This window comes from Callorhinus ursinus, unplaced genomic scaffold (genome assembly GCF_003265705.2).
Source record: "Callorhinus ursinus isolate GAN/ISIS: 27379988/994484 unplaced genomic scaffold, GSC_fseal_2.0 scaffold8, whole genome shotgun sequence".
NCBI lineage: Eukaryota > Metazoa > Chordata > Mammalia > Carnivora > Otariidae > Callorhinus > Callorhinus ursinus.
This window is the reverse complement of record NW_027397070.1, coordinates 51,961,784-51,989,269: the sequence shown is the minus strand read 5'-3', so window position 1 is coordinate 51,989,269 and position 27,486 is coordinate 51,961,784. Positions and strand designations below refer to the sequence as shown.

At 35.3% G+C, this 27,486-nt stretch overlaps 1 protein-coding gene and 1 non-coding gene across 9 annotated transcripts in view; one reads left to right on the top strand and one right to left on the bottom strand.

Annotated features, from left to right (window-relative positions):
• Positions 1 to 27,486, top strand: part of CEP128 (centrosomal protein 128) — a 390,388-nt gene that overhangs the window by 80,684 nt on the left and 282,218 nt on the right. For all 8 annotated transcript variants that reach the window (XM_025869528.2, XM_025869531.2, XM_025869529.2 and 5 more), the window contains 3 exons: positions 1,608 to 1,682; positions 3,616 to 3,736; positions 10,582 to 10,733. In XM_025869528.2, coding sequence (XP_025725313.1) covers positions 1,608 to 1,682; positions 3,616 to 3,736; positions 10,582 to 10,733 — 348 coding nt within the window. The remainder of the gene's footprint in view (positions 1 to 1,607; positions 1,683 to 3,615; positions 3,737 to 10,581; positions 10,734 to 27,486) is intronic.
• LOC112822906 (U6 spliceosomal RNA) lies at positions 13,302 to 13,408 on the bottom strand. The gene has a single exon (XR_003207876.1). It is a non-coding gene; the product is annotated as a U6 spliceosomal RNA (small nuclear RNA).

The following is a 27,486-nucleotide window of genomic DNA, read 5'->3' as shown; positions in this document are numbered from 1 at the left end:
TACCCTTCACCCACTTTACCTCAGTGGTAACATTTTGCATAATTGAACTTCCATATCCAAACTGAAAAATTGATTTTGGTGCAATCCATAGAATTTATGCAGATTGCATGAACATTATGTGCACTCATTCATGTATGTGGTTCTATGAAGTTGTATCATGTATAGATTCACATTACTGTCACCACTGTGAAGATACAGAACTACAGTGCCCCTTTATGCTACTCCTTGATAGCCATACCTACCCCATGGACAATATTTAAAGGACTAATATATAGGTAGTAGTTTGGTCAAGTGAAATGATAACTTAGGATAACTATCACAAATCTAAGCACTAAATAATTACTTAATATAAATTTGTTGTTTCACAAAACAGCCTGTTACAAAATGCAAGCATGTCTAGCATGTGTAATCTCAGGAAAGTTAACAAACACGTGTCTCACCTGTAGGGGTGAAAAAGTAATTTTCCCTTTACTCTTCTATGTTCTTTGGCTGATCTAATAATTAAGTTGACATAAAATAGATTAACAGGAGAAAAACAAATCTGATTCTGTATTTATAGGAGCTGCATAAAAATATGAGCTCAAAGGCAGCCAGGCAGTTGAGGCTTATATACTATCCTGACCTGAGGAAATGGGATAGAGGTCTTGGGCTTCAAAGGGGAGAAAGACAATTCAGAGGAAGAGGAGAGGAGCAAATGTTTGGTAAACAAATGTTTGCCTTGTCTTACAGATAAGTCTTCTATATATAAAAACTTATCTCTGGTAATAGCTCTCTTCCTGGTACAGAATCCCTCTCTAAATTCTTTAATGTAATTCAGGGAGAGGTAAAAAGCTTTTCCTGAGTCTGTTGGGTCTTGATTCCCTTCAGCTCAAAAAATCCTTATGCCAAATAGGCATATTTTGGGCAGGGTGGGGAGGGTGGTGGCATATTCCTCTCCCCTTCACATCCTATTATGTTTTCAACTTGTAAGCTAGGCACATTCAAACTTCTTAGGTATTTTGTCATCTAATTATAATTAGCACATTTTCTGTGAATATTTATCTTTTGATTATATTATTAAGGAAATTTTAAGTGTCTTATTCTGAAATGAGATATTTTTAAATTTTAGGAATGTTATGAATATTGGGAAATATTAGGAATGTTGGAATATTAAGAATATACAAAATCACCAATTAGATGAAATATACTTTAGTCATTGGGTCCTTCAAATTTTTATTCTAATTCAGCTCAATATGACATTACATGTACTAAAGGAAAAATTGCTTTGGAATTTAGATTACAGTGATTTAGAACTGGAGGAATCTCAGAGATTGTCTAATATAAAGACCTTATCTTAGAGATGACAGAAAGGAGACCTAAGGAAAAGAGTGTCATGGTTGAGATGGGAACTGACCCCCTGAGGACTGGTCTGGTTCACTTTTTGTTATCCAAATAACATTATTTTCATGGAGGCATTGATCTGTTTTGATAGCAAGATATTTTTTCATATTAGCTGTAAATATCTTCTGAAAAGTTCTTGAGTTTTCTCCTCTTAAACTATGCCCATAATAAGTTAGTTATTTCCTGCCTCACTGGACATTTTTCTTTATCCTTTGTTGAAACTCTAGCTTGAACAGGAATTAGAGGTATCCCGAAGGTTATTGAATCAGTCAGAAGGCAGCAGAGAAACACTTCTGCATCAGGTAAGTCTACGCAAGCTATGATAATCTACTTTTAAATTAAATCAGAATTGAGTCTCCTTTTCTATTAAATGTCTTTGTGAAAGGAAAAAAAAAAAACCCACCTAGGTCTAGAATTTTTTTCCCCTAAGGAATGTATATTAAAACACATAAGCAAAAAATGAAATCCTTTCAGGAAGAGTCAGAGAAAGCTGGTACAAAACACTGGACCAAGTTCCCACTGTGATAGTGTGTCTTGCTGATTGCTGCTCCAATTTAGAATTTATCTCTCTTAGCATAACCGGTGTAAAAATGAGAGTGGATGTGTAAGATAAAATTTTCCCAGGGGCTTAATTTTATTCAAGGAGGCATTGGGGAGTGAAGGAAGAAGTAAAATACATGAAACAGACCTTTACATATGCAAGTTACTTTGCATTGTCTTATATTTACGTTTTCAAGGTGCTACCTGCCCCTTTTTAACCAAAGATAAAGCTTAATTTTAAAGCATAACATTTTGCAACCCATTAGCCTGTAATGAGAGTTCGGTACTTCTGCTGTTTAAAGTTCAGTAACTTGAAATAGTGATCTTACGTACATTGGATAAGGGCATATAGGTTTCTTTTTTTTTTTTATTTTTAAAATTTTTTTATTATTGTTAATCACCATACATTACATCATTAGTTTTTGATGCAGTGTTCCATGATTCATTATTTGCATACAACACCCAGTGCTCCACGCAGAACGTGCCCTCCTCAACACCCATCACCAGGCCAACCCATCCTCCCATCCCCCTCCCCTCTAGAACCCCCAGTTTGTTCCTCAGAGTCCGTCTTCTCTCATGGTTCATCTCCCCCTCCGATTTCCCCCTTTGTTCTTCCCCTCTTGCTATCTTCTTTTTCTTCTTCTTCTTTTTTTTTTTAACATATAATGTGTTACTTGTTTCAGAGGTGCAGATCTGTGATTCAGCAGTCTTACACAATTCACAGCGCTCACCATAGCACATACCCTAACTGCCTCTCTGCTTGTAAATAAACTGCACTCGTACCTTTCTGTTTTGAGTTGTGGCTTACATAACTTGCTATGTAGTCTGCTAGGTAGGTGAAGATGTCAGGCATCATAGATGCTTAAACATTTTGACAATTAGTGCTGAAAATACACCATAACACCTATTTTACAAAACCTTTAAAAATGTTCACTGGCTTTGTTCTGCAACCATTCTTACAATGGAATTAATGTTGGCAGAGTTCAGACCTTTTTTTTCCCCCGAGCTCTGACTTGTGATTTCTGATCTCATCTTTTGAAGTAAGAGATTACTGTGTTCAGGTTGTCATTGTGACTTTAACTGAGTCTTTTTGAGACTCCTATTTTGTTTAATGGTTACGGGGGACATATCTGAAATGTGCTAGGCAATTTGCTAGTCTTTAGAAATACAGATGAATAACATAGTCCCTGACCTCAAGGAGTTTATAGTTTATTCAACAGCATTTATTTCTTATTTTGAACAGTACTTTGATATTAAAATATGCTAAGTTGTGATCTTTTCACTTGAGTTTATCAATCAGTAGACCATATTCATATAAAAGAGAAGGAGTGAAAAGTATAAAAACAGTTATGGGGGTGCTTGGGTTAATAGTAGAGTGGACGGAGTTCACAATAAAGGATTGTGTGTGTGTGTGTGTGTGTATGTGTGTCAAATTATTTGTCCCAGTAGACACAGAGAAGGGGAAAAGACATTCTTTGTGGAAGGAATGGGAGGAGTAAAGAAATAGAGCAAGAGACTATTCCACTGTGCTTGGCATAACAAGGAGGTTAACTTGGCTTCAACTTGTATTGACAGTAGCCCATTAGAAGTAATATTTTTCCCTAGAAAAATAATTTGAAATAATTAGTAAGTTCAGTTATTCTTTTCCTGCATTTAAAACTGATAAAATTGTCATTTTTGACGATATGTATTTAGGTAGAAGAGCTCCGTACACAACTTATGAAAGCAGAAGGTGATCGAAAGGGTTTACAACATCAAGTATCTCAGATGTCCAAGCAACAGGATGAACAAGGAGATGACTGGAGGTTTAGGAGAGGTATAATTCTGATTTGTAAATATGTGGGGTTTTTTTGATCTTTCTTAAATAGTTCCCATTTTCAGAATTGCATTTCATACACTGTGCTCTCGTCATCTTATTTCTTGATCTACTACAAGGTTTTTCAATAAGCTAATCCTAACTTAGCATCAGTATTTTATCAGACTTTATTTTTTAGTTTTGTGTTTACAGCAATATTGAGCAGAAGGTACAGAGATTATTCTGTATGCCCCCTGTTCCCACACATGCATAGCCTCCCCCATGATCAACTTCCCCACACTGGAAATGTGTTTGTTATAACTGACATACCTACGTTGACACATCGTTGTCATTTTAAGTCCATGGTTTGCATTAGGATTCACTCTTAGTGTTGTGTATTCTATGGGATTAGACAATGTATAAGTGACATTTAGGCACCATTACAGTATCATAGAGTAATTTCCCTGTCTTAAAAATCCCTTGTGCTCCATCTTTTCATCCCCCTCTCTGCTCTAACCACTGGCAACCGAAATTTACTGTCCCTATATTTTACCTTTTCCAGAATCTAATATAGTTTAATCATACAGCGTTTCACATTAGCTTCTTTCATTTAGTAATATACCTTTAAGTTTCCTCCATGTCTTTTCATGGCTTGGTAGTGCTCTCTCTCGCTCACTCGCTCTTTTTTTGTTTTTTTTTTTTTTAGCATTGTCTGAATGTACCACAGTTTATTTATCTATTCCCCTACTGAAGGTCATTTGGTTGCTTTCAAATTTAGGCAATTATGAGTAAAGCTGTTATAAACCAAACATCTGTATATAGGTTTTTGTATGGACATAAGTTTTCATTTACTTTGGGTAAATACCAAAGAATATGAGTGCTGGATTGTATGTTAAGAGTATATTTAGTTTTGTAGGAATCCTCCAAACCGTCTTTGAAAGTGGCTGTATCATTTCTTCATTCCCACCAGCAATGAATGAGAGTTCCTTTTGTTCCACATTCTTGTCAATATTTGTAGTTGTCAAGTGTTCTGGATTTTGGCTATTCTAATAGGTTTGTAATGGTATCTTGTTGTTTTAATTTACATTTTCCTGATAACATATGATGTGGAGCATCTTTTATTATGCATATTTTCCACCTATATATATTCTTTGATGAGATATTTATTAAGGTCTTTGGCCCATTTTTTAGGCAGGTTGGTTGGCTTCTTGTTGAAGTTTGAGTCCTCTTCATATTTTATTTTATTTTTTATTTTTAAAGATTATTTATCTGACAGAGACACAGCAAGAGAGAGAACACAAACAGGGGGAATGGGAATGGGAGAAGCAGGCTTCCCTTGGAGCAGGGAGCCCGACAAGGGGCTCGATCCCAGGACCCTAGGATCATGACCTGAGCCAAAGGCAGAGGCTTAACGACTGAGCCACCCAGGCACCCCTCTCTTGATATTTTAGATAACAATCCTTTATCACCTATGTCTTTGCAAATAATTTCTCTGTCTGTAGCTTGTCTTTTCATTCTCTGGACAGTGTCTTTTGCAGAACTGAAAAGTTTTAATTTTAATGAAGTCCAGCTTATCAGTTCTTTGATGGATCATGATTCTGCTCTTCTATCTAAAAAGTCATCATCAAACCCAAGGTCATCCACAATTTCTCCTATCTTCTAAATTTTTGTAATTTTGTGTTTTATATTTGGGTCTGTGATCCATTTTGAATTAACTCCTGTAAAAGGAATTCTTATTTCCATGCCTAAAAATCTGTATCTAGATTCATTTTTTTGCATGTGGGTGTCCAGTTGTTCAGCACTACACTATTTTTTTTTTTTTAATTTTATTTATTTGACAGAGACACAGCGAGAGAGGGAACACAAGCAGGGGCAGAGGGAGAAGGAGAAGCAGGCTTCCCGCTGAGCAGGGAGCTGGACGCGGGGCTCGATCCCAGGACCCCGGGATCATGACCCGAGCCGAAGGCAGACGCCCAACGACTGAACCACCCAGGCGCCCCAGCACTACACTATTTGTTGAAAACCACCTTTTCTCCACTGTATTGTCTTTGCTGCTTTGTCAGAGATCAGTTGACTATTTTGACGTGGGTTTATTTCTGGGCCTCTGTTCTGTTTCATTGATGGATTTATCTTTTTTTTTTGCTAGTACCATACTCTTGATTATTGTAGCTTTATGGTGTGTCTTTGAAGTTGGATAGTGTTAGTCTTCCAGCTTTGTTCTTCTCCTTCAATATTGCACTAGCTGTTCTGGATCCTTTGCCTCTCCATATATTTTTAGGATTAGTTTGTTGATATTTACAAAATAACTTGCTGGGATTTTGATTGGGATTGCATTGAATATGTAGATCAGGTTGGGAAGAACTGACATTTGGCAGTATTGCATCTTCCTACCCATGAATATGAACTTTCTCTCCATTTATTTCATTCAACTATGATTTCTTTCATCAGAGTTTTGTAGTTTTCCTCATATAGATTTTGTTAGATTTATATTTAAGTATTTGGATGCAAATTTAAATGGTATTATGTTTTTAATTTCAAATTTCACTTGTTCGTTGCTGATATTAGCATCTAATTTTAATCTCTCCTCTGCTTTATTTTTAAACCCATTTCAGACATGCTTATCTCATGGGGCTTTCTCCTAGAAAGAGCCAACAAAGCTAGTAGTGGAATTTTTTCCAGCTTCTTATTTCCATGCCTAAATGTGTATGTGTACTTGTCCTTGTACTTAAATTGGAAATACCCCTATGTTTTCATTTTCTTTTATCCCAATTTGAAAATATGTACAAACAATTAAAATTGAGATCCTATCTTTTTTGTGATTGAGATCCGTGACAAAAAATCATTTGGCAGAAGTGGTCATGAACCATATGACTGGCTTTTTGTATGTAGATTAGGAATACTTTGTGTCTGAGAAATGTTAGAATACCTTTTTTAGTGGTGGTGTTGATTTAGGTTGTGGAATTTAATGAGTCTGGATGTATTTCTTTTTGGAAGTTTACTTGTAACAGAAATGGTAATATTGAAATTATATAATGGTTTCTAATAGACTAATCCAGATTGTTCAGCTTGTAAATTATTTCAGTAATGAGGCTTCCTACTCAAATGCCTAAATTATTGGAGAAACTCTTGTAAGCATTTGGTGTACTATCAAATTCAGGGAAGATAAATATTTTCCCAGATTCCCCACACATAACTCAGTATGTTGCCTAAGTTAGAATTTCCACATTGCCAGAAAATCTTCACTAGGCAAATTCTGACATACCTATCCTAACATAGTTGCATGCCATTAAGTTCACTTCAGTTTCATGTGATGTTATAATTGAAATATATTTTGACATCAAATATTTTAAAATTTATTTTTAAAAGTAAAATCCTAAGGGTTTTGATTATTCATCAAATTTTCATAAAGATGCACATAAGAACTCTTATTTTGTTTGGAAAAAGACTGTGGTACATTTGTTACATGTTTTCTCACCTTATAAAAAATCTAGTTATTCTTGGTGTAAGTCTTTGAGGACTAGAAGAATGTCACTTTCCTTAACTACTTACCAGGTTTAAAAAAAATCTGAAAGTTCTCATATCAGTATCATAGTGAACTTCTTCACCTTCTCTTAATGGTTCTAAAATTTTCATCTTTATAGAATAATTGTATTTTTTTTTTTAAATCTGCCTAAGAAATCACACTCATAGTCACACACTGTTGCTGTTTGTTCCTCCATCCATTGCAAAATAACGTCCACATCTGCTTTTAATGCTGGGGCGCCTGGGTGGCTCAGTCGGTTAAGCATCTGCCTTTGGCTTAGGTCATGATCTCAAGGTCCTGGGATCCAGCCCCACATCTGGCTCCCTGCTCCACAGGGAGTCTGCTTCTCCCTCTGCCACTCCCTCTGCTTGTGCTCTCTCTCCGTCAAATAAATAAATCTTTAAAAACATAAAAAATGAAATTGACTTTGCTTTACTTTACTAGTGGTCTTCTCAGTCAAATTCAGAGGAATCATGGTATTACTTTTCTTACCTGACCCCTGTTTTTCCCTCTTCCTTCTTGGAACTCTTCACTGACTTCAGTGTTTCTACTCTTTCCTGGTTCTTCTGAGTTCCTTGTTTTCATTCTTTTCATTTGAATCTTTTCCCTTTGTTCACAGCTTGTCTTTTAAATGCTGGGTGTTGTCTAGAATCCTCTTTATGGGGTTTCTCACTTAATGGTTCTCCCTAGAGGTTGTTATTTAAATCTTATGCTTTAGCTATCACCTGTAATGATGATCCCTAAGTCTTAAGTCCACTAATCTTCAGTCCCCCAGTTGGAGCCTCTCCTTGGACATCTTCATGTGCTGTTCCACAGAATGCCCCAGTCAACAGATTTACAGCTGAGTTCATCCTTTCCTCAAAACCTGTTTTTATTTCCTGTTTCAATTGATGCCACCATCTTTTATCCAAATAGCCAAGGCTAAAATACAAAGAACATCTGAAATTATTCCTTCTCTTCTCCATCTGCTTTGTCCCTGTCTATTTATAGATCTTGGTATTTCTTGAATTTGGCCCATCTTCTTTATTCTCACTATCCCAGTTTTGGCATGCTTTGTCTCATTTGTATTACCCTCTTAACTTATTCTGTTCCTCTGTGATCTGTCTTCTATACTGCTGCTACTAAAGGGATGCTTTCTAAGCCACAAACCATTCATGTTACTCTTGCTTGAAAGCTTTTGTTATATGTTATTGAGTTCTTACTACACATGAGGCATTTTGCTACACATTTTATGTTATCTCCTTTAGTTCTTAGAACTATGCTGTAAGAAGGGTACTAGTCTTACTTCCATTTGAATAAGGAAAAAAAAAAGACTGAAGAATAAAGAAATTGCCTAAGGTCATATTTGTGGGAAGTAACAGACCTGAATCTCTTTCTCCCCAAACCTGAGCTCTTAACTGCTATGCTGTACTGTTTGTAGCAAGTGGCAGGTGTTCTTCAAAGTGGAACATGTGAGGCAATCCCCTGGGTGTGAGAGGAGACTGTTCATAACATGATTTGCATTTTATACCTTATGTTTTAAGTATTTTAATTTTGCTAAACATTTTGTTATATATGTATGTATGTGTACCTAGGTATATATTTATATATCCGTATTATTTTATATGTGTCTAGATTATGAAACTTATCAAATTGTTTCCACATTAAATATATGTTTCACAAATTATGTATTTGTATTTATACATGTATTCATATGTATTAATATCTCCATATTTTATATAATATATATTCCTATTACTTTGTATATACACTAATATATATATCCTGAAATGTATGCCTTATATATTAAGGTAGACCCTCTAGAGATAGGTTATTCGCACACATACGCATATTTATACCTATCTAAATATAAAATTTAAAATATATATTTGTAAAATGAATACATACTTTTACACATAAATATGCATATTTTCAGGTTGGAAACCTAGCAGGGCTGGGCAAAGTATGGCCCAAGGGGCAAATCCAAACTTCTGTAAATAAGTTTTACTGGAATATAGCTATTCCCATTCATTTATTCACTGTCTAGGTTACTTTTGCAATACAGTGGCAGAGTTGAGTAGTTGTGACAGAGATCATAAGCCTAAAATATTTACTCTCTGACCCTTTATAGAAAATGTTTGCTAATCCTCATCTGTAGGATAATTTCTAAGCTCCCTAGCAATGTGTAAACACCCTGCTGACCCTCCCTCTTCCTTCCCTCTTATTGGTAGCCATGTGGAAGTACTGTGTGCAGCTACCTGAATATTAAATCTAGTATTGTACCTCTGTGCTTTATGTCTCTTCCTTTCTCTGAGTTATCACCCCAACTCCCCATCTCTTTTGCTTGGTGAGAGTCTATATTCATTCTTTAACTTAGTTTGTGTTTCTTCCCACCTGAGTTTTTCATCAGGATAGAGTTAATCACTCTATCCTTTGTGCTATTTCTGTATGATAACTGTATCTGTAAAATATCTGTATAGTGTCTGTCATTGCCTTCATCATGCTATTAAAATGCCTGTGTATCTTCTTCCATCCATGTACATCCAAGATGTACAATTTTGAACACTTTGATATCTCTTAAGTTCAGATGTGTCTTATGAATGATGTATAAATTTAATTTGCTAGTATCCTTCCTTTCCTTTCCTGGAAAGGAAACTACCAGAAAAACAGTTAAATTGGTAATATATGTTCCAATTTTTGGCATCTTAGACTCAAGGAAGTATTTTATATGTCTTGTTTCTATTCTTGGAGTTTAAGGTAATTGAGAAAATGTTTTTGTGTTATTTATGTTTGAAGAAGGTGGCATTACAGTGTCCTGTGCATCACAGACCAAGTATGTTGAATTAAATACTAAATCTGTCTATATTGTTCAGTGATATAATTTCAGGTGGTAGTCTCCAGAATTAGTAAGTTAGTTAGTGATCATACACAGAGATTTAACAGTATCATTTGTTTATTTTGCAAGAAAGAATTATTTTGTGTGTCAACTTCAGTAACTTTCAGCTAACGTATAACTCAGTTGAAAATTCTTTCAGTATTTCTGTGTTAGAGTTTGGAGGTAGAGATGTAAGGAAAGTTAAAAAAATATGTAGGATTTCCCTGAGTTCAGTTGTACTAGAAATCTGATAACATTTCAAGTTTTAGTATCAAAATGGAATAATATTGGATAACACATCAGTGTATATATTTTAGAATACTGAGTGAGACCTGAAACAATAGTCTGGCAAATTCTGAAAAGTCTATTGAGTGTTAATAGTGGGTTATGTTAGCTGGAATATTAGAACATCAAGGCTTTGTTCTATTTGAAAGTACATTCTCCTGTGAATAAAGAACAACTGTCAAGCCTTACATTTTCTCTTTCAAGGGGTTGAGCAGGAAAAAGAGAATCTGGAGAAGCAGATGTCAGATTTGAGGGTGCAGCTGAACTTCAGTGCAATGGCATCTGAGTTAGAGGAAGCGAAGCGGTGCATGGAGCGAAAAGACAAGGAGAAAGCACAGTTTGCAGCACATATAGAGGTGACTTTGCTATTTTTAAGTTGTATTCAAAGGACTTTAGTTTTGTTTCAGAGAATTGCTTAATGAAGTTTTAATAGAAATTTTGTAGTATTTTATGAACTCTAGTTTGAGTATACGTAATGTAAAGTTATGTAGATGACTACTTTAATTATACATAGAAATGTCAATGGATTCATTTCTCTTTCATCTGGACCTTAAAGCCAGGAACCTGTTAAACTTGAAAACATTTTTGTTATAGTGGCAATTGAACCCGCCCTTCAGAGAGATGGGGCCTTTCTTTGAAGGAATGGTGAGTTACCATTTATTTTGGGGTGAAACTGGCAGAAGGCACAGCAAAAAAAGGTACCATAAAAATTTTTAAATCTCTCACTCCTCTACATGAGGCAGAATTGGGGTAATTATCCAAAAATATTAAAAATCAAAAGAAAGAACTTCATAAAAAGGAAATGTCTTAATTCTAATATAATTATATAAATTATATCAAACATGGATGACAGATTTGGAAATAGATGTGTATCAGTCCTTTTCTATATCTGTTTTTATTAGTGAAGTTGTATTCTAATTGTAATAAGGTGCCACATTTGAAGAATTTTCTAAATTATAATGAAAGGTAGAAAATTGGTGTTAAAGATACCTAACTTTATATAATCCAAAGGAAATATTTAATGTTACTGCAGTCTGAGTTTCTCTTTCATCTTGTCAGTGCATCAGTGGAAAATGCAGAGTCCATTGTCTCTCATGGTTCATCTACCCCTCCGATTTCTCTCCCTTCATTCTTCCCCTCCTGATATTTTCTTTTTTTTTTTTAACATATATTGTATTATTTGTTTCAGAGGTCCAGATCTGTGATTTAACAAGATTTATATTCTTTTTATAATGTCCTGTTTTCTGCTAGAATTAACTATCTTATGATCTAATTTCTTAACATATTAATAACAAATGTTTTAAAGTTGATTTCTGTCAACTCCAGTATCTGAACAGTCTGTATGCCTATTACTATTTCTCACTTATATCTTGTTTTTTAGTGCATCAGTGGAAAATGTATTTTAGATTTGGATCAAGATTCAGATTTGTAAAGATAATGAAATATTGACATACTTTTTATAGAGCCCTCTACATGTATAATAAATACTTATCAGAAATATTATCAGAGCAATTGTAATTGTAGGACTTCTAAAGTTTGCTTCATGGTTATTAATTATTTTAGCCCTTGATCCTGCTGACGAAAGTGCTGAGATATTATTTTGCCAAAGTTAAGTATTAAAAATTAGAAAAAGCTATGTTAATAAATATCAAAGTAGAAAATCACTTTGCTAAGCTGTTTATAACCACATATTGGTCTGTCCTCTCTCTTCCTTTCCATTGTTTCACTTCATTTAACACTTGCAGAATCAATCAATGAAAAAAAAACCTCACATTCCTAGGCATTTAAAAAATTATAATAACCTAATAATGCTCTTGTTCAAAGAGCCTGGCTTTCCCCTTGTCCTAACAATAGTTCTTTTACATTTTCACCTGGGTTAGGGAAAGAGTTGGCATTCTCTTGGGTTAGTTTGGATTGGTTGTATGGATTTGAATGTGAAAGACAGTTGGACAGAGAAGTTGAACATTTACTCACATATCAAATACTTAATGACTGTCTATTGCATGCCAGGCATTATTCTAGGTGGTGGTGACATGACAAAGAACAAAAGCCAGGCAGATTTCCCTGTCTCTGTGTGCATGACATTCTAAAATTGATGCAGAAAGTTCTTTGAATTTGTCTCAAGTCTAACTCAAATTCCTTTTGGAGGATGAAAGATTTTTTTCCCAGTTGCCATTAAAAAGGTATTACAAAAAGACATTGTTTATTCTGGAAGAAATTCCCATTAACCATTTTTATTTCCCCCCCAACTTTATTTTTAACAATAAAATAATTAATTAAATTTTATGTCCATTGTTTTAGATTTTGTGACACTTTTGATTATGGCTTACTTTCATTCCTTGTGAAGGCCCTTTGAATATCTCCAAGCTGTTCTCTAAATGACATCTAGCGTAGACTTTGTGATGGTATCGGTCATGGATCACTTGATGTGACTTCCGTTGGGTATTTGATTGAAATTTAATTGAAAAGCATTTAGTTTCTGCTTTAATTTTCAAAAATATTTGGTGTTGGGGTCACCTGGGTAGCTGTCGGTTAAGCGTCGACTCTTGGTTTAGGCTCGGGTCATGATCTCAGGGTCGTGAGATCAAGCCCTACGTTGGGCTCCATGCTGGGCATGGAGCCTGCTTAAGATTCTCTCCCTCTGCCCTACTTGCACTTGCTCTGTCTCTTTAAAAAAAAAAAATTGGTGTTGCCTTAGACATTCTATAATGAAGTTTAATCTTCTTTAGTTGCTTTTTAGAAACCAAATATAAATAAATAAACATGCACAAAATGTGACTAATTGGTCAGGCCCTAAAACATTTGCCATAATACTCTTTCTTGTGGTTTGTTCAATCACTAGTCTCTTTCTCTTTAATCTAACTTCCTAACACCTTTCCTACAAAACCTTATACCCAGTCTTGTCAACTCATTTTTTCTTCTTTTTAAATATGGAAAGCTTCACGAATTTGTGTGTCATCCTTGCGCAGGGGCCATGCTAATCTTCTCTGTATCATTCCAATTTTAGTGTATGTGCTGCCGAAGTGAGCACTCAACTCATTTTTTCTTAAACTTTCCTACTCATTTCCATTTTTTTGTCTTTGTTCCCGTTGTTCACTGTTCCTATAAGGTCCTCTTTTTGTGGAAATCCTAAGCCTTTTCATTCCTGAAGCCTTCTTCGGCTATAGCTTCTACAAGTAATAATCCTTTCTTCTATACCCCATCCTTTTACTCACATCACTAATATTCTTATGGCACCTTTCTCACACTGCCTTAAAGTATATAGGTATATGTCTTTAAAATTTCAAAATGAATTGAAATGAAGGAGATAGGGGACTGCAGAAGAAAGCTGCCCTGTCACTAAGACAAATCTGACCTCGATGTCCTTACCTTGGTGAAGACTCGTGTTTCAGTCTTGTCCTCACATCTGGAAACTTGAATTTTCTGTGTCCTAGAATTAATGTGGCCCAGGAGACATTCATACTAACAATGAAACCCATCAGAGAACAGTATATAAAAGAGTGCCAGCTCATTGATGTACCCTGTGGGGCTCTATATGGATATTTAAACACTGTTGTATGCAGAGCACCAGTCACCCAATTTTCTATACCTAGGTTTTAGAAAGGTGAATTAGTAACCAAGAAGTTGCTTGGTGAACACAGTCAGAGAATACTGATGTGTAAAGGACTGTTTGTTCCTGGCTATGGTAAGGCTCTCCCACCCTCTACCTCTCTTTAACAGAGTCCTTGTAACCAGGGATCTATTTATTTCACCAGATTCTGTTTTTATTTTTAGAGTGTGTTGACCTGACTTCTTTTGTCTTTCTAACAATCTTCTCTGCTTCCACTCTGATGCTCAACCTTCTGTTTGCATTCTCTTTTGATATGTTGCTATGCACAGATTTTGCTCTGGGCCATTTAACAGTATGCAATGATGTTGTAATTCAAACTTGTGGCATTCTGGAAGCCACTTATGAATTAAATACGTATATCCCTCTTCAAATCATAAATGAGTATGCGCCAAGAACCAGGTCTTATCTCTGTATTTCTTTGTGCCCCTGATAGTGTCTTACCTATATTAGTATTTGTTGACTGAAATAGTGAATTGTAGAACACTTTTATGGTTATTTTTCAAAGCTAACATTTGTTGTCTGGTCATTCTTTAAAAGCACATTAATTTCTGGGAGAGTTGTCGGTCAGTATTCAAGGGGACCTTTGCTCTTTCTCAGGTTTTGTTGATCCAGAGGATATATTTTAAGCAGTTGTTTTACACTGGAGAAAAACAGTGAAAATAGCTTGTAAAAAACCAGAATGAAAGCTGAGTTTGGGTTTGCATAATTTACCTTTCAAATTGTACCTAAAACCCTAAATCTGTATATGCATAGAAAATACTAAGTACATTTTTTTTCTTCTTCTAAACTTGAGTTGAACCTCATTAACCTTGATAGGCTATTTGTATTCATAAGAATTCCAAGTATCCTTGATCAATGATTCCCCCTGATTTAATCTCAGCCTCCATCTTCCATCAACTTACTTTTCTTGAAGAAAAAAATTTGACTTTTAAATTCAATGAGGAACTTCAAAGAAAGAAAAAAAAAAACACAAGGTGCTTTACATAATTTAGATTGAATGTTGAAAGTGATAATTGAGTGACAACTGACATGATTATTCATTAGCGGAAACTTGGAACTGTAATGCCATAATTTACTTTTAAAAAAGAGGGTAGTGGAAAACAGAAATGATAATCAATAATAACTTTTCTTTTTGATGATTAGTACATTAGGAACAGAAGGAAGGTTGTTCCTTTTAACATGCTTTTAAGATAAACTCTTTAGATTCTTGCGTTTCTTATATATAAAGCTGGCTACTTTGCTACGTAATAATGTCCCCTTCAATTCAATACTACTTTAAAGCCCTTCTTAGAGACCTACATTGTCCTAATTTTCTGTTGTTTTTTTTATCTTAATAATTTCTTCCTTATCCAACTGCTTGTTGTAAAATAAGGTACTGAGTACTAAGTAATTTTAATACACAGATTATAAAGAAAACAAATATTGGCAGCAAAACTTTATAGACAGGCTAAAATTGTCAAACCTAGTGCAGATGAGGTCTGCCTCTGTTATTAACCACATTAACTGACACTGAAGCATATTGCTAAGTCCACAAATGCTGTATTCTCCAAGTTCTTCATGAAGCTGACTACTGGCAGAGATGCCCTACAAGTAAAAACTCCAAAACCAAGTGAACTTTTACACTTTGAAGATGATTTAGTTTAATTCTCAAATCTTTCATCTATGGAAAAATCGGAGTTGTGAAGAAAGGCAGCTCTTCTGTTTTCTGTAACTCAGAGTTGCATAATATTTCTATCAAGCCAGAAAGTAGAAGTGGACCAAATATTTTAAATTTTCCTTTGAGACATCACCAATATTTAATATTTAGTAGGGTCAGTGAAGAAATAATTTAGGAATAAAAGTGTCACCTTTCAAGTTCTTTATTTTCTGAAGTCATAATTTCTGCCTCATGTGTTTTATGTATAAGTTGAACGCGTAGGCCTTTGTGTATGTCTCTGTGATGTGTGTGTGTATGCATGCACATGTGTGTGGACACATGCATGAAGTTGGGGTGGGGGAGAGGGAGAAACTTATATTCCTCACATAACAGTGAAGTATTGATAATTTATGTTAATTATAGATAGATTTGATGTTAAAATCAATTATAAAGATAACATATACCTTTGGGAATAATTATTGAAGGACTTGGTATGGAAAAATAGGTGATATGTAACAAATGAGGTAATATTTTTTGCAGAATCTTAGCAATTGATAGTTGTTCATTTCTTGACCACTACAAATGCTATTAAAGGGATATAGAGTAGACTTTATAATAAGCATATTTTAATTGTTCATGCATTATTCCCAAAGTCGTTATAGTTAACCTTTAGAGTGATTTTAATTTGATAGCATTATCATTTTAAGTGGAGACTTAAATTGTGTTTTAGAAGTTTGTTTTCAGGCAGCTTTCTACCAGGAGAAATGAGACTACACTCAGCCTTAAACAATGAAAACAGTGGGCCTGTTATACTCTTAAATGTTCGAATGGTATAAATTATCTTTGCAAAAAAACATTTTTAATAAGTAACACATGGCTAACATAAGCAAAGGTCAGTGTTAGCAATTTTTTCAAATGTATTAAACGCATTTAATTTCTAGTACTTTACTTGCATGAAGTATGAGTTTATGTGACACAGTACTTATTTGGGGGGAACCTATAATGGTATTAGGCTATAGTTTGCTCTTTCTTAGTGAAGATTAACAAATTAGGTGAACTTTTGGCAATTCTAATTAGAGAACAGTTTCTGCCTTTGTTAATGGTGGATTAGCTTGTTGCGGAACAGACTTCCTACTGAGAAAAACTAGAAAAACTGGGTAAGACATATATTTTTAAAAATATGTTTGAAGTTATCAGAGTTCTCTGGGTATAAGGACAGGAGGAGTCATGTATTCTGTTGAGGAATGGAATGCAGAGTGATGGATTTGATACTTGGCACCACTTTTCCCCTGAAAAGTTTAAGTCACAAACTGAACAAAGCTTACAGTAGAATTTAGGCCCATTAAAGAAGAAAGACCCTGCTAATCATCCCACACTTTCAGTTGGGATACCCGAAGGGCTAAACCCTAGAGTCTGGGTAAGCTGGAAATGTACCAACAGTCACAAAGACTGTAACATAGCTTTGAATCTGCTGTGATGTTATCTGCCCCTACCCTAACTGCCCATCTAAACAAAAGTAGATCTTTTGAGGAGGAAGGCATTATCATTCAGAGCCCTCATATTGTTTCTATAATTTGTTACATAGTGTTTAGCATTTGATCAAAACTTAGCAGTCGTATCAAGAAATAAAACCTCATTACTAAAAAACAAGATATAAGTGAGAAATAGAAATAGGCATATAGACTGTTCAGATACTGGAGTTGACAGAAATCAACTTTAAAACATTTGTTATTAATATGTTAAGAAATTAGATCATAAGATAGTTAATTCTAGCAGAGAACAGGACATTATAAAAAGATTATAAATCTTGTTAAATCACAGATCTGGACCTCTGAAACAAATAATACAATATATGTTAAAAAAAAAATAGCAGGAGGGGAAGAATGAAGGAGAAATCGGAGGGGGAGATGAACCATGAGAGACGATGGACTCTGAGAAACAAACTGAGGGTTCTAGAGGGGAGGGGGGTGGGGGGATGGGTTAGCCTGGTGATGGGTATTAAAGAGGGCACGTTCTGCATGGAGCCCTGGGTGTTATACATAAACAAGGAATCATGGAACACTACATCTAAAACTAATGATGTAATGTATGGTGATTAACATAACAATAAAAAATTAAAAAAATATATATAAATCTGAGAACCAAAATATATAGTAACTGAAATTAAGAGCTGGATAGGTAGGTAGGGTTTAACCAAAATTAGATACATTTTTTTTCTTACTCCTCTGAAGAACTTTATGAGGCTTCCATCCATATGTATGCTTAGGTTATATAATTTATTATGTGGTTTGGTTTCTGGTTTTTTGATCTGTTTTTCTATCTTCTAACTGGCAAAGAACCCCAATTTATTGTCTTTCATTCAGTAAATTTTGATTAAGAGTCTATTAGGTATTGAGTCTAGTGGTAGAATCTGGGGGTACACAAATGAAAAGAACATTCATTGCCCTCTGTAAAGTCACAATCATTGAACTCACATTTAGCACTGAAGTTTCACTTCACTAGGAAAGACAGGCCCCCTTCAATATGGATGGGCAGAATCATAGTGAGATTTAAAATGAGGAACAAGGGTATGGGGAGTCTGAACCTTAGGAGGTGGGCGTGAGTAGTACCCATCCTTACCGTACCAAGAGGGCCCCCATCCTCCGAGGACAGAACAATAAATGTAAAAGCAAAGAGTCATCAGAAGACAAAAAGCAGAGGAAATACCTTCAAATAGAAATTGGTAATTGGTGATTGAAAATCTGAACAATGGTTTTATAGTTTTACAGGCTTATTATGCCACATCCAGTTATATTTGTTTGTTCCCTCTAGGATACAGGAAACTGGGAAACACTCAAATGGGGGGTTTAATGTAGGGAGGCAAGAAACTATCTTGACAGCTGCCCTCCTGGGCTTCATGGAGAAACAATGCTGTCATTGAGACTCTTTAGATTGCAAAGATAAGAAAACTTGAGCCATTGCCATTTTGGGTTTAGCATTAGTTCATTGGTACAGTCATCTGTGACCATGGTGGTGGAGTCACTGGACTCTCTTGGCACTCTTTTTTTGTATGTGTGGATTTGAATTACTATTGAGTATCAGTTGCTTTCAACCTGAAAAACTTCCTCGAATATTTCTTGTAAGGCTCGTTTACTAGCAACACATTTTCTCATTTTTTGTTTATCTGAGAATGTCTTTATTGTACCTCATTTTTTTTTTTTTAAGATTTTATTTATTTGACAGAGAGAGAGAGACAGCGAGAGAGGGAACACAGTAGGGGGAGCAGGAGAGGGAGAAACAGGTTTCCTGCTGAGCAGGGAGCCCGATGTGGGGCTCGATCCCAGCACCCTGGGATCATGACCTGAGCTGAAGGCAGATGCTTAACGACTGAGCCACCCAGGCACCCCTCTTACACCTCATTTTAAAAAGATAATTTTGCTGGATATAAGATTTTAGTTGAATGTCTTTTAGCACTTTGAATACACCAGCCCACTGGTTTTTGTTCTTCCTTGTTTCTCATGATAAGTTTTGATCCTATTGCATTCCTCATTCATGATGAGCCACTTTTCTTTTGCTGCTTTCGAGGTTTTCTCATTGTCTTTGCCTTCAGTGTTTGACTCTGATACGTTTGGGTGAGGGTTCCTTGTATTTATCCTACCTGTTCATCAAGCTTCTTGGATATATAGCTTCATGTTTTTCTTCAAATTTGGGAAGTTTTAGCCATTATTTTATATTTTTTGTTTCTTTTTGTCCATTACATCTAGTATTCTATTGCATATATGTTAGTATTCCACATTTCTTTGAGGCTTTGTTCATTTTTATTCATTTTTATTCTTTTTTCTGTCTCTTCTTTAGATGGCATAATCTCCCTTGATTTATCTTTAAGTTTTTGGATTTTGGGGGCACCTGGGTGACTCAGTTGGTTAAGCATCCAACTCTTGATTTCAGCTCAGGTCATGATCTCAGGGTTGTAAGATTGAGCCATGTGTAGGGCTCCATGCTCAGCAGGGAGTCTGCTTGAGATTCTCTCTCCCTCTGCTCCTCCCCCTTGCATGTGCTTGTCCACTCAATCTCTCTCTCTCAAATAATAAATAAATCTTTAAAAAAAAGGTTTTGGATTTTTAAAATTTTTTTATTTTTTTATTTTTTTTGCCAGCTCAAATCTATTGAGGCTTTCAAGTGAATTTTTCACTAAATTTACTGGACTTTCCAATTTCAGAATTTCCATTTTAAAAAATAATTTCTGTCTTTTTACTGCTATTCTCATTGTCATTGTACACACCCTTAATGTAAAAAAAATAGTTTCCTTTAGCTCTTTGAACACACTTAGAGTAGCTTTTAAAAAAATCTTTGTTAAGTTCAACATCTGGTCCCCCTCAAAGGTAGTTTCGATTGTCTTTTTTTTCTTTGAATAGGTCACACTTTTAAAATTTCTTTTCATGTCTACAGATTTTTGTTGAAATTGGACATTTTATAAAATGTATTTAGTCTGGATACTAACTCTCCACCTTCTGGGGTTTGCTGTTATTTACTTTTTTATTAGTTTAGCAAATTGACTGGAGTAGTTCAGTGAAACTCATTTTCCCTGCAGTGTGCAGTTTCTGATGTTACTTCTCAGAGGGTGCAGCCTTGAATATGTGCAGAGTCTCCATGACCACCAGGGATGATTGTGGTTTTCGCTGGGCTCTCTTTGATGCTCTAGTTCCCTGATCTCCCCATTAAACTTCTGTCTAGTCCGACTCTGTTGATATCCACCTAGCTTTTATCCTCTCCATTAGTTGCTGGCTGATTGCTTTTTCTTTTTCTTTTCTCTTTTTTCTTTTTGACAGTGCCCTGGGATATAAATTGTACCACAGTCTGATTCAATTAAAGTTGGGCCTCTTTGTAAGAATATGGTGTTGACAGTCTTTGGGAGTGTTTTCTGATTCCAAGAGTGTGCTTCTTAGCTGTCTTTATTGTTTTTGATATTATCCTTAGACAGTAATTTATGTTCTGTTACAAATAAAGTCAGTCCCCTTAGTCAAAACTGTCGGATTCTCTGTTTATATAACTTCCCTTTTCCTCTGCATCACAGTACTGTAGCTGAGTTCAGGGACTGTAGCCCACTTCCCTCTGGGGTGAAACCCCAGCTTTTCAGGTGTGGTGCTGGGTGGGGCTGGTAGTCCCTGATCTCTCAGCTGGCCCTTTCTGTGTGGAACCCTCACTGTATGAGAGAACTGGGGCAGGAACAATCTAAGTCTATGATGCCTTCTGCCCTTTGAGTGAGGGTGGGAGGGACTGAGGAGGGACTGAGGAGGGACTGAGGGAGCCTCAGTCCTTTGGCTGTGTCTATTTGGAATAGAGCTCACACATTCATCTGGGGGATGATGGCGCCTCTATGGGTCTTTGATTCTAAATGGAGTGTGTTATAAAATTACTAATCTACTTTATATGTTAATAAGTGAAGGATGCATATAGTAATCTGTAGGGTAGCTACTAAGAGTAATAGGTATATAACTAATAACAGAGGAAGAAAGTGAAACAGTTAAAAGAATTACTTCAAGGGGTGCCTGGGTGGCTCAGTCATTAAGCTTCTGCCTTCAGCTCAGGTCATGATCCCAGAGTCCTGGAATCGAGCCCTATATCAGGCTCCCTGCTCAGTGGGAAGCCTGCTTCTCCCTCTCCCACTCCCCCTGCCTGTGTTCCCTCTCTCGCTATCTCTCTCTGTCCAATAAAATTAGAAAAAAGAATTACTTCCAGGGGCACCTGGCTGGCTCATTCAGTAGGACATATGACTCTTGATCTCAGGGTCGTGAGTTCAAGCTCCACATTTGGCGTAGGGCTTACTTAAAAAAACAAACAAACAAAAAAACTTCCAAAAAAAGTCTTACTTGACTTACTGTGTACTTACTATGTACTTACTATGTACTGTGACTTCCAACACTGGATAAACAAAGATTTTTTACTAGGACACCAAAAGCATGAATCATAAATGAAACTAATTATAAATCGGACTTGAACAAAATTAAAAATTTCTTCCTTATACTTGGCTGCATTAGGAAAATGAACAAGCCACGCTGGGGGAAGATATTCACAGATCATATATGGAACAAAAGACTGGTATCATGTTTATATATCATTCCTATATATTTGGTTCATGATAGCAATGCCTGGTTGTTTTAACACTTGTAATCAGTATAAGAGAAAATCATATTAGTGTCTCAAAGAAAGAGATAAAGCATTTATGAAAGTTCAACATCCATTAATTAGGGAAACTTTTAGTAAAAAGGAAGAGAGGGAAACTTCCTGATACTGAAGAGTATCTACTAAAAACCTATAGTGCACACTGTACTTAATAGTGAAATATTGATTGGAAATGAAGCAAACACTTTCCTTCTATTCACCAATGTAATAGGGCTAATCGTCCAGGCAGTAATTAAGGGAAAAAGAAAGCTATCTGTTTAAAGGAATTAATAATGCTGTCTTTATTTCCAATTGATATTTTAAAAAATCCAAACAGTCTATAAGTAAATTATTAACACTAACAAGTCAGCAGGTTATGTATTTCAGTTAAGACAATAATTAAAACCAAATACCAAAATAAAATGAACTTTGGTCCGATCTAAACTAAAAACAAGCCACTGAATCATGTTCAGTCACATTGTTTCCACAAAACATATTGTCCTAAGTATTGATTTTTGAGAACAAATAGAATTTTTTTCCACTCTTAGGTAAAATTTATGCAATTTATTTTTTTTAAAGAGTATATACATAATCAACATTAAGAACAGGAAAGAATATCTGTACATACAAAGGAGAAGAAAAATTATAAAGACTATCAAGTCATGTTGGTATGAATCAGTGGTTGCTCTAGATTAGCATTGTCCAGTAGCATTTTCAACAATGATGGAGATGTTTTATAGCTGTGCTGTTTAGTTTGTTAGCCATATGTACTTTTAGAGCACTTGAAATGAGATCAGTGTGACTGAGTTTTTAATTAATAATTTTACTTAAACATAGATGGAACTTAACAGGTGGGAATGTGATTGGATGGTATGAAATTGGATTAGGAGCCATGTCTTGAATTTCTATTGATACAGATAGCACACTGATTTTACTTTGCCTGAGTATGACATGGCTGTATGGTGGGCGCGTGGTAGTCTTGGATTTTATTGAGAGCTGATTAAAGAAACATCCCTCATAGCCAGCCCTTCCTAGAAAATCAACTGGAGTCAAGAAAGGGTTTATTATTTTTCTTTTTTTTTGTGGTAAAATATACAAATCATAAAATTACCATCTTAACCATTTTTAAATGTACAGTTTAGTGGTATTAAATAAATTCACACTGTTGTACAACCATCCATCCTCATCCCCACTGAAACTCTCTATCAAATAATAACTCCCACTCCCCATCCTAACGAACCTCCCTCCCCCCAACTTTCTGGCAACCAGCATTATAACTATTATACTTTGTCTTTATGAGATTGACCACTCTGAGTACCTCAAATAAGTGGAATCATACGGTATTTGTCTTTTTGTGCTTGGCTTACTTCACTTAACATAATGTCCTCAAAGTTCATCTGTGTTGTAGCATATTGTAGAATTTCCTTCCTTTTCAAGACTGAATAATACTCCATTCTATGTATATACCACATTTTGCTTATCCATGCATCAGTTGATGGATACCTGGGTTCCTTCCACATTTTAGCTATTGTAATTAATGCTGTTATAAACATGAGTGTACAAATATCTCTTTGAGACCCTGCTTCCAATTTTTGGGGTACATATCCAAAAGTAAATTACTAGATCACGAGGTAATTCTGTGTTTAATCTTTTGAAGAACCACCATACTTTTTTCCACAGTGGCTATACCATTTTATATTCCTACCAACAGTGCACAAAGGGTTCCAGTTTCTCCACATCCTCATCACTTGTTCTGCTTTTTTTTTCTGTTGTTGTTGTTGTTTGTTTGTTTTTTTTTAATAGTAGCCATCCTAATGGGTGTGAGGTGGTATCTCAAGATATCATTATTTTTGTTTGAAACAGTATTTACTTAAAGAAATAGAGCTCTTTTTATCTCATTTAGCCTCCTTAGCTTTGATTTCTCTCAAGAAATAAAAATTGGGAAATCAAGTAAAGTTCATTTCTCTCAAGTGCACAGTGCTATTGTATCATGTAAGATAATGTGTCTGATCTATGTGCTCTGTAATGATGTAGAGCAATAATATTAAGTGTTAGGTTACATTTAAGTTCTCCTCTTTGCTATATATAATGTAACTAGGGATGACATATTTCTTTAGTTGAACTATGAACTTCATCTTGGTCCTCTCAGGTGCCACATCAATACTGGTAAGACACAGGCGTCTGTCTTGTATTGATACCTGCTTTGTCCTATTGCATTTCATAACAAATGTGTTAATCAGAGGCAGTTCCACCTCAATCAAAAGCAGTCCCAAATACCAATCTGCTTTGGTTTTATTCTATTTGTATTCAAATTTTCTTCTCCCAAAGTGCCTACTTTAAACATCAGAGTTGCAGAGTTACAATTATCAGTCTAATAGAGTGTGAGAAAAATGAAGAAAACACAAATATACTTGAGATATGTGTGCCAGGGTCAGAATTCCCCCAGTGTGTTGCTGGGGCCTAGATTTTAATTATGTGTCCCCTTGTGTAATAAGTTGAACATTCTGAAGAAATGTGTATTTAAAATGTTCCATGTAGTGAACATCATGGCTAATGAAACAGAAGTTAATATTTTATTTCTTCACAAAGAGATGAATGTATTTAATTAATTGAACATTATTTTCTGTACTTTGCTTAAGCTTAGTATCATGTTTCATTAAAAAGTACAAGGAAGCTGTAGTTGTATGAAGCAGATATGTTCTCATAGGATTTGTGGAGAAATAATTATTTTTAATCACTGAGAAAGACCGAGGAACCTGTTATTTGGGATTAATATCCTTTTATGTGTCTCTGCTTCATTTGGCAAAAAGAAAATGGTAATAGTATATGTAGACAAATTAGGATAGAAAAGACAGAAGGTTCTATTTGTAAAGGAAGAATTATTTGTGACATTGTTATTATAGTGGCCCCTGATATTTTATGTAGCTGATCCCTAACTAATAAAAGGGTTTGAATCAGTTATTAAAGCTTATTAATATATATTTTGCTTGAGTTAAGAAAAATTGACTCACAGACTTTAAGTATATATTCTACTTTCTACCAATCATGACTTTAAAAAGTTTTAAATAGTGAGATCCCAATGAGTGATGGCCTGGTTTAGCTTCCTGTAGCTATATTTCTGGGCTACCATACTTGTTTTGCTTGGTTTGAGTTCTTTTGTTCAGAGACTTCCCTTAGTTCTCCTGACTCTGGAAAATTGATTAGTTGTCCTCTCACTATCAGTTCATAAAACACCTAAATTATACAGAAATGAATGAGTTTATCAAGACATGCAAGAATATGTCAGGCTAATTTCCCAGTAGAGGTGAGTGGGGCATGGCTTAATTGAGAAGCTGAGAATTTCAGGTGAAATCCTATTAAATCTGTTCTTTTGTTTATACAGTAAAAGCAAAACTTTATAACATCAGTTAGGAGTTAGTGTGGGAAATGGAACTGCTCTAGGTATTTTATGCAATAGTTGTTTATAATAATACTGGCAGATGTGGCCTTGCTTAGGCTTCTAAGAAGTCGGGATAGCGCAAAAGGGGATATTCACTGTGGAACAAAATAAATTATATCTCCAAGACCTTGCTGGCCAGTAGCAAAAAGCCAAATTAGCAAGTATATTGTCTCTACCTCATTTCCACCTTCTAATTCTCTCTATATTGAGTTTAATTTGCCTCCCCCAACCTAGCTTAAGGGAGTCTGAACATTGAGTTTTGTAGCCTCTATGGAATAGGAGAGTATATTGGAAGGAGGTGGAGATGGGGGCTGACTGCTCTCGGTCAGGTCATAAACCACAGTGCCCTTAACCAGGTTTTCTTTTAGCTGAGAAACATGACTTGCCTTGTATTTTTCATAGCCCTTGAGGCTAGCCTTGTGTCCATAGTTGGCACTCTGAGAATGCTGGTTGAATTCATGTTAATCCTAATATCACATTTACAAATACCTATCCACACATTAGCAATGTTATATTCAATGTGTAGTTTTGTTTTTTTTTTTTAAAGATTTATTTATTTGAGAGAGTGAGAGAGCCAGTGAGCGTGGGGAGGAGCGGCAGAGGGAGAAAGTCTTAAGCAGACTCTGTGCTGACCATAGAGCCCAACATGGGGCTCAATCTCATGACCCTGAGATTGCTACCTGAGCCGAAACTAAGTCAGACACTTAACTGACTGCACCACCCAGGCACCGCTCAATGTGTAGTTTCTTTGCAGGTTTTGGTTTTTAAAGCTTCCTGTCCATTTTAGGTTAGTTAAAACTAAATCATCTATACATGCAATTAACTGGTCATGTGGAACCTAAAATGTTCCAACATGCTGGAAGAGTTTAATTTCAATAAATACAAAAAATATAAATAAAAATTTAATTTTTTTTTTCCTGTGCTTGCATCAGTCCTCTTTCTCACTGAGATATTTACATCTCATTTTGGATATAATATCCATATTCAGTCAGTGTTTTCATCTTGTGTCTGCTTTAAGGAAGTTATATTTTGGGCTGGAATTAGTCTTATCTTTGTTCACAGAGTCAGTCTTAAGATAATTAATTTAATTCTGTTTCGAATGGTGTTCTACTTGAGGCTTGTTTGTTACTTACCAACTTTAATGTCACCATTTTTGTCCTGATAAAGAATTGAGCTTTATATTTGCCTATACTTTAAATATCATTTTAGTTTCAATGTATCATTTTGATAAGGCAGTTGCTACTTTTCACTGAGCTCGGTTTCTAGAAACTGTATTGTAGAACAGATCATTCTCTTGTGGTTTGTGTTTATATGAGAAATTTTATAATTAAGAATGGTGCTTCCAACCAAGGAGACTTGGGAACCAGAACATTTATGCTTAAGATGAACTTGTCATCAATGCCAAGATATAAAAACTCTTAATCTTTATAATAATTAAAATTTAAATTTGTTTTTTTTAATTTTTGATAAAGTGAGTATAATACGAACACATAAGTTGACAGTATACATGTTTAGTGTACTAAAATGTATGTGATGTGTGCGTCTGTGTATCTATGACTGTTGTACCATATATTTGATGTATCTAAAACTCAAAGGCTAGCAATTATAAAAATTAAAAGAAAAATTTATAGTAATTTTTTGTCCTAGAATTTAGAAGAGGCTTTTATCAAACTCTTTGGGAAAATTGATCAAGTGGCTTTTTCTCTCCACTAATTTTTCATTTGTAAATAAAGCCTTTACAAGTGACTGTGTTTCCATTTGGCTTACCCCTAATTTGGGATCATTTTTTTTTCAAATATTACAGAATCAAGTTATTTTGAATTCTTACAGAAGACGTTTTGGGAGTGGTGTCCAGTTGATCAGATTCTCTTGTTAATCTTTTTCTTCTTCCCCATTCTCCTCTCAACCACATTTCCCCTGCCAACACCCATGTTATGAGCACTTTCATCATGAAAGAAGGCATCAAAGGGAAACAGGACAGGAATGCTATGCACACTCTTGCCCTAGTGGTGTTGACTTCTCAGATTGGCTGGCATAGGCATTCATTTTCTCTCTAGCTGTGTTTCTGCCTCTTTCTTCCCCCTGCCTCCCTTTTTTTGCTCTTTGTCTTTATTACTTTCACTAGCAACTGCAAATTATCTTCTTTTTGTTCCCTTAGCTATCACCTAATGGTGTTAGCTCAGGGCTCTTTTCTTTTTGACAAAGAATCATTGTTAGAAAACATTATATAAAGATAAGGAGAGATGAAGACACTGAAGAATGAAATGTAAGTATAGATTAGGT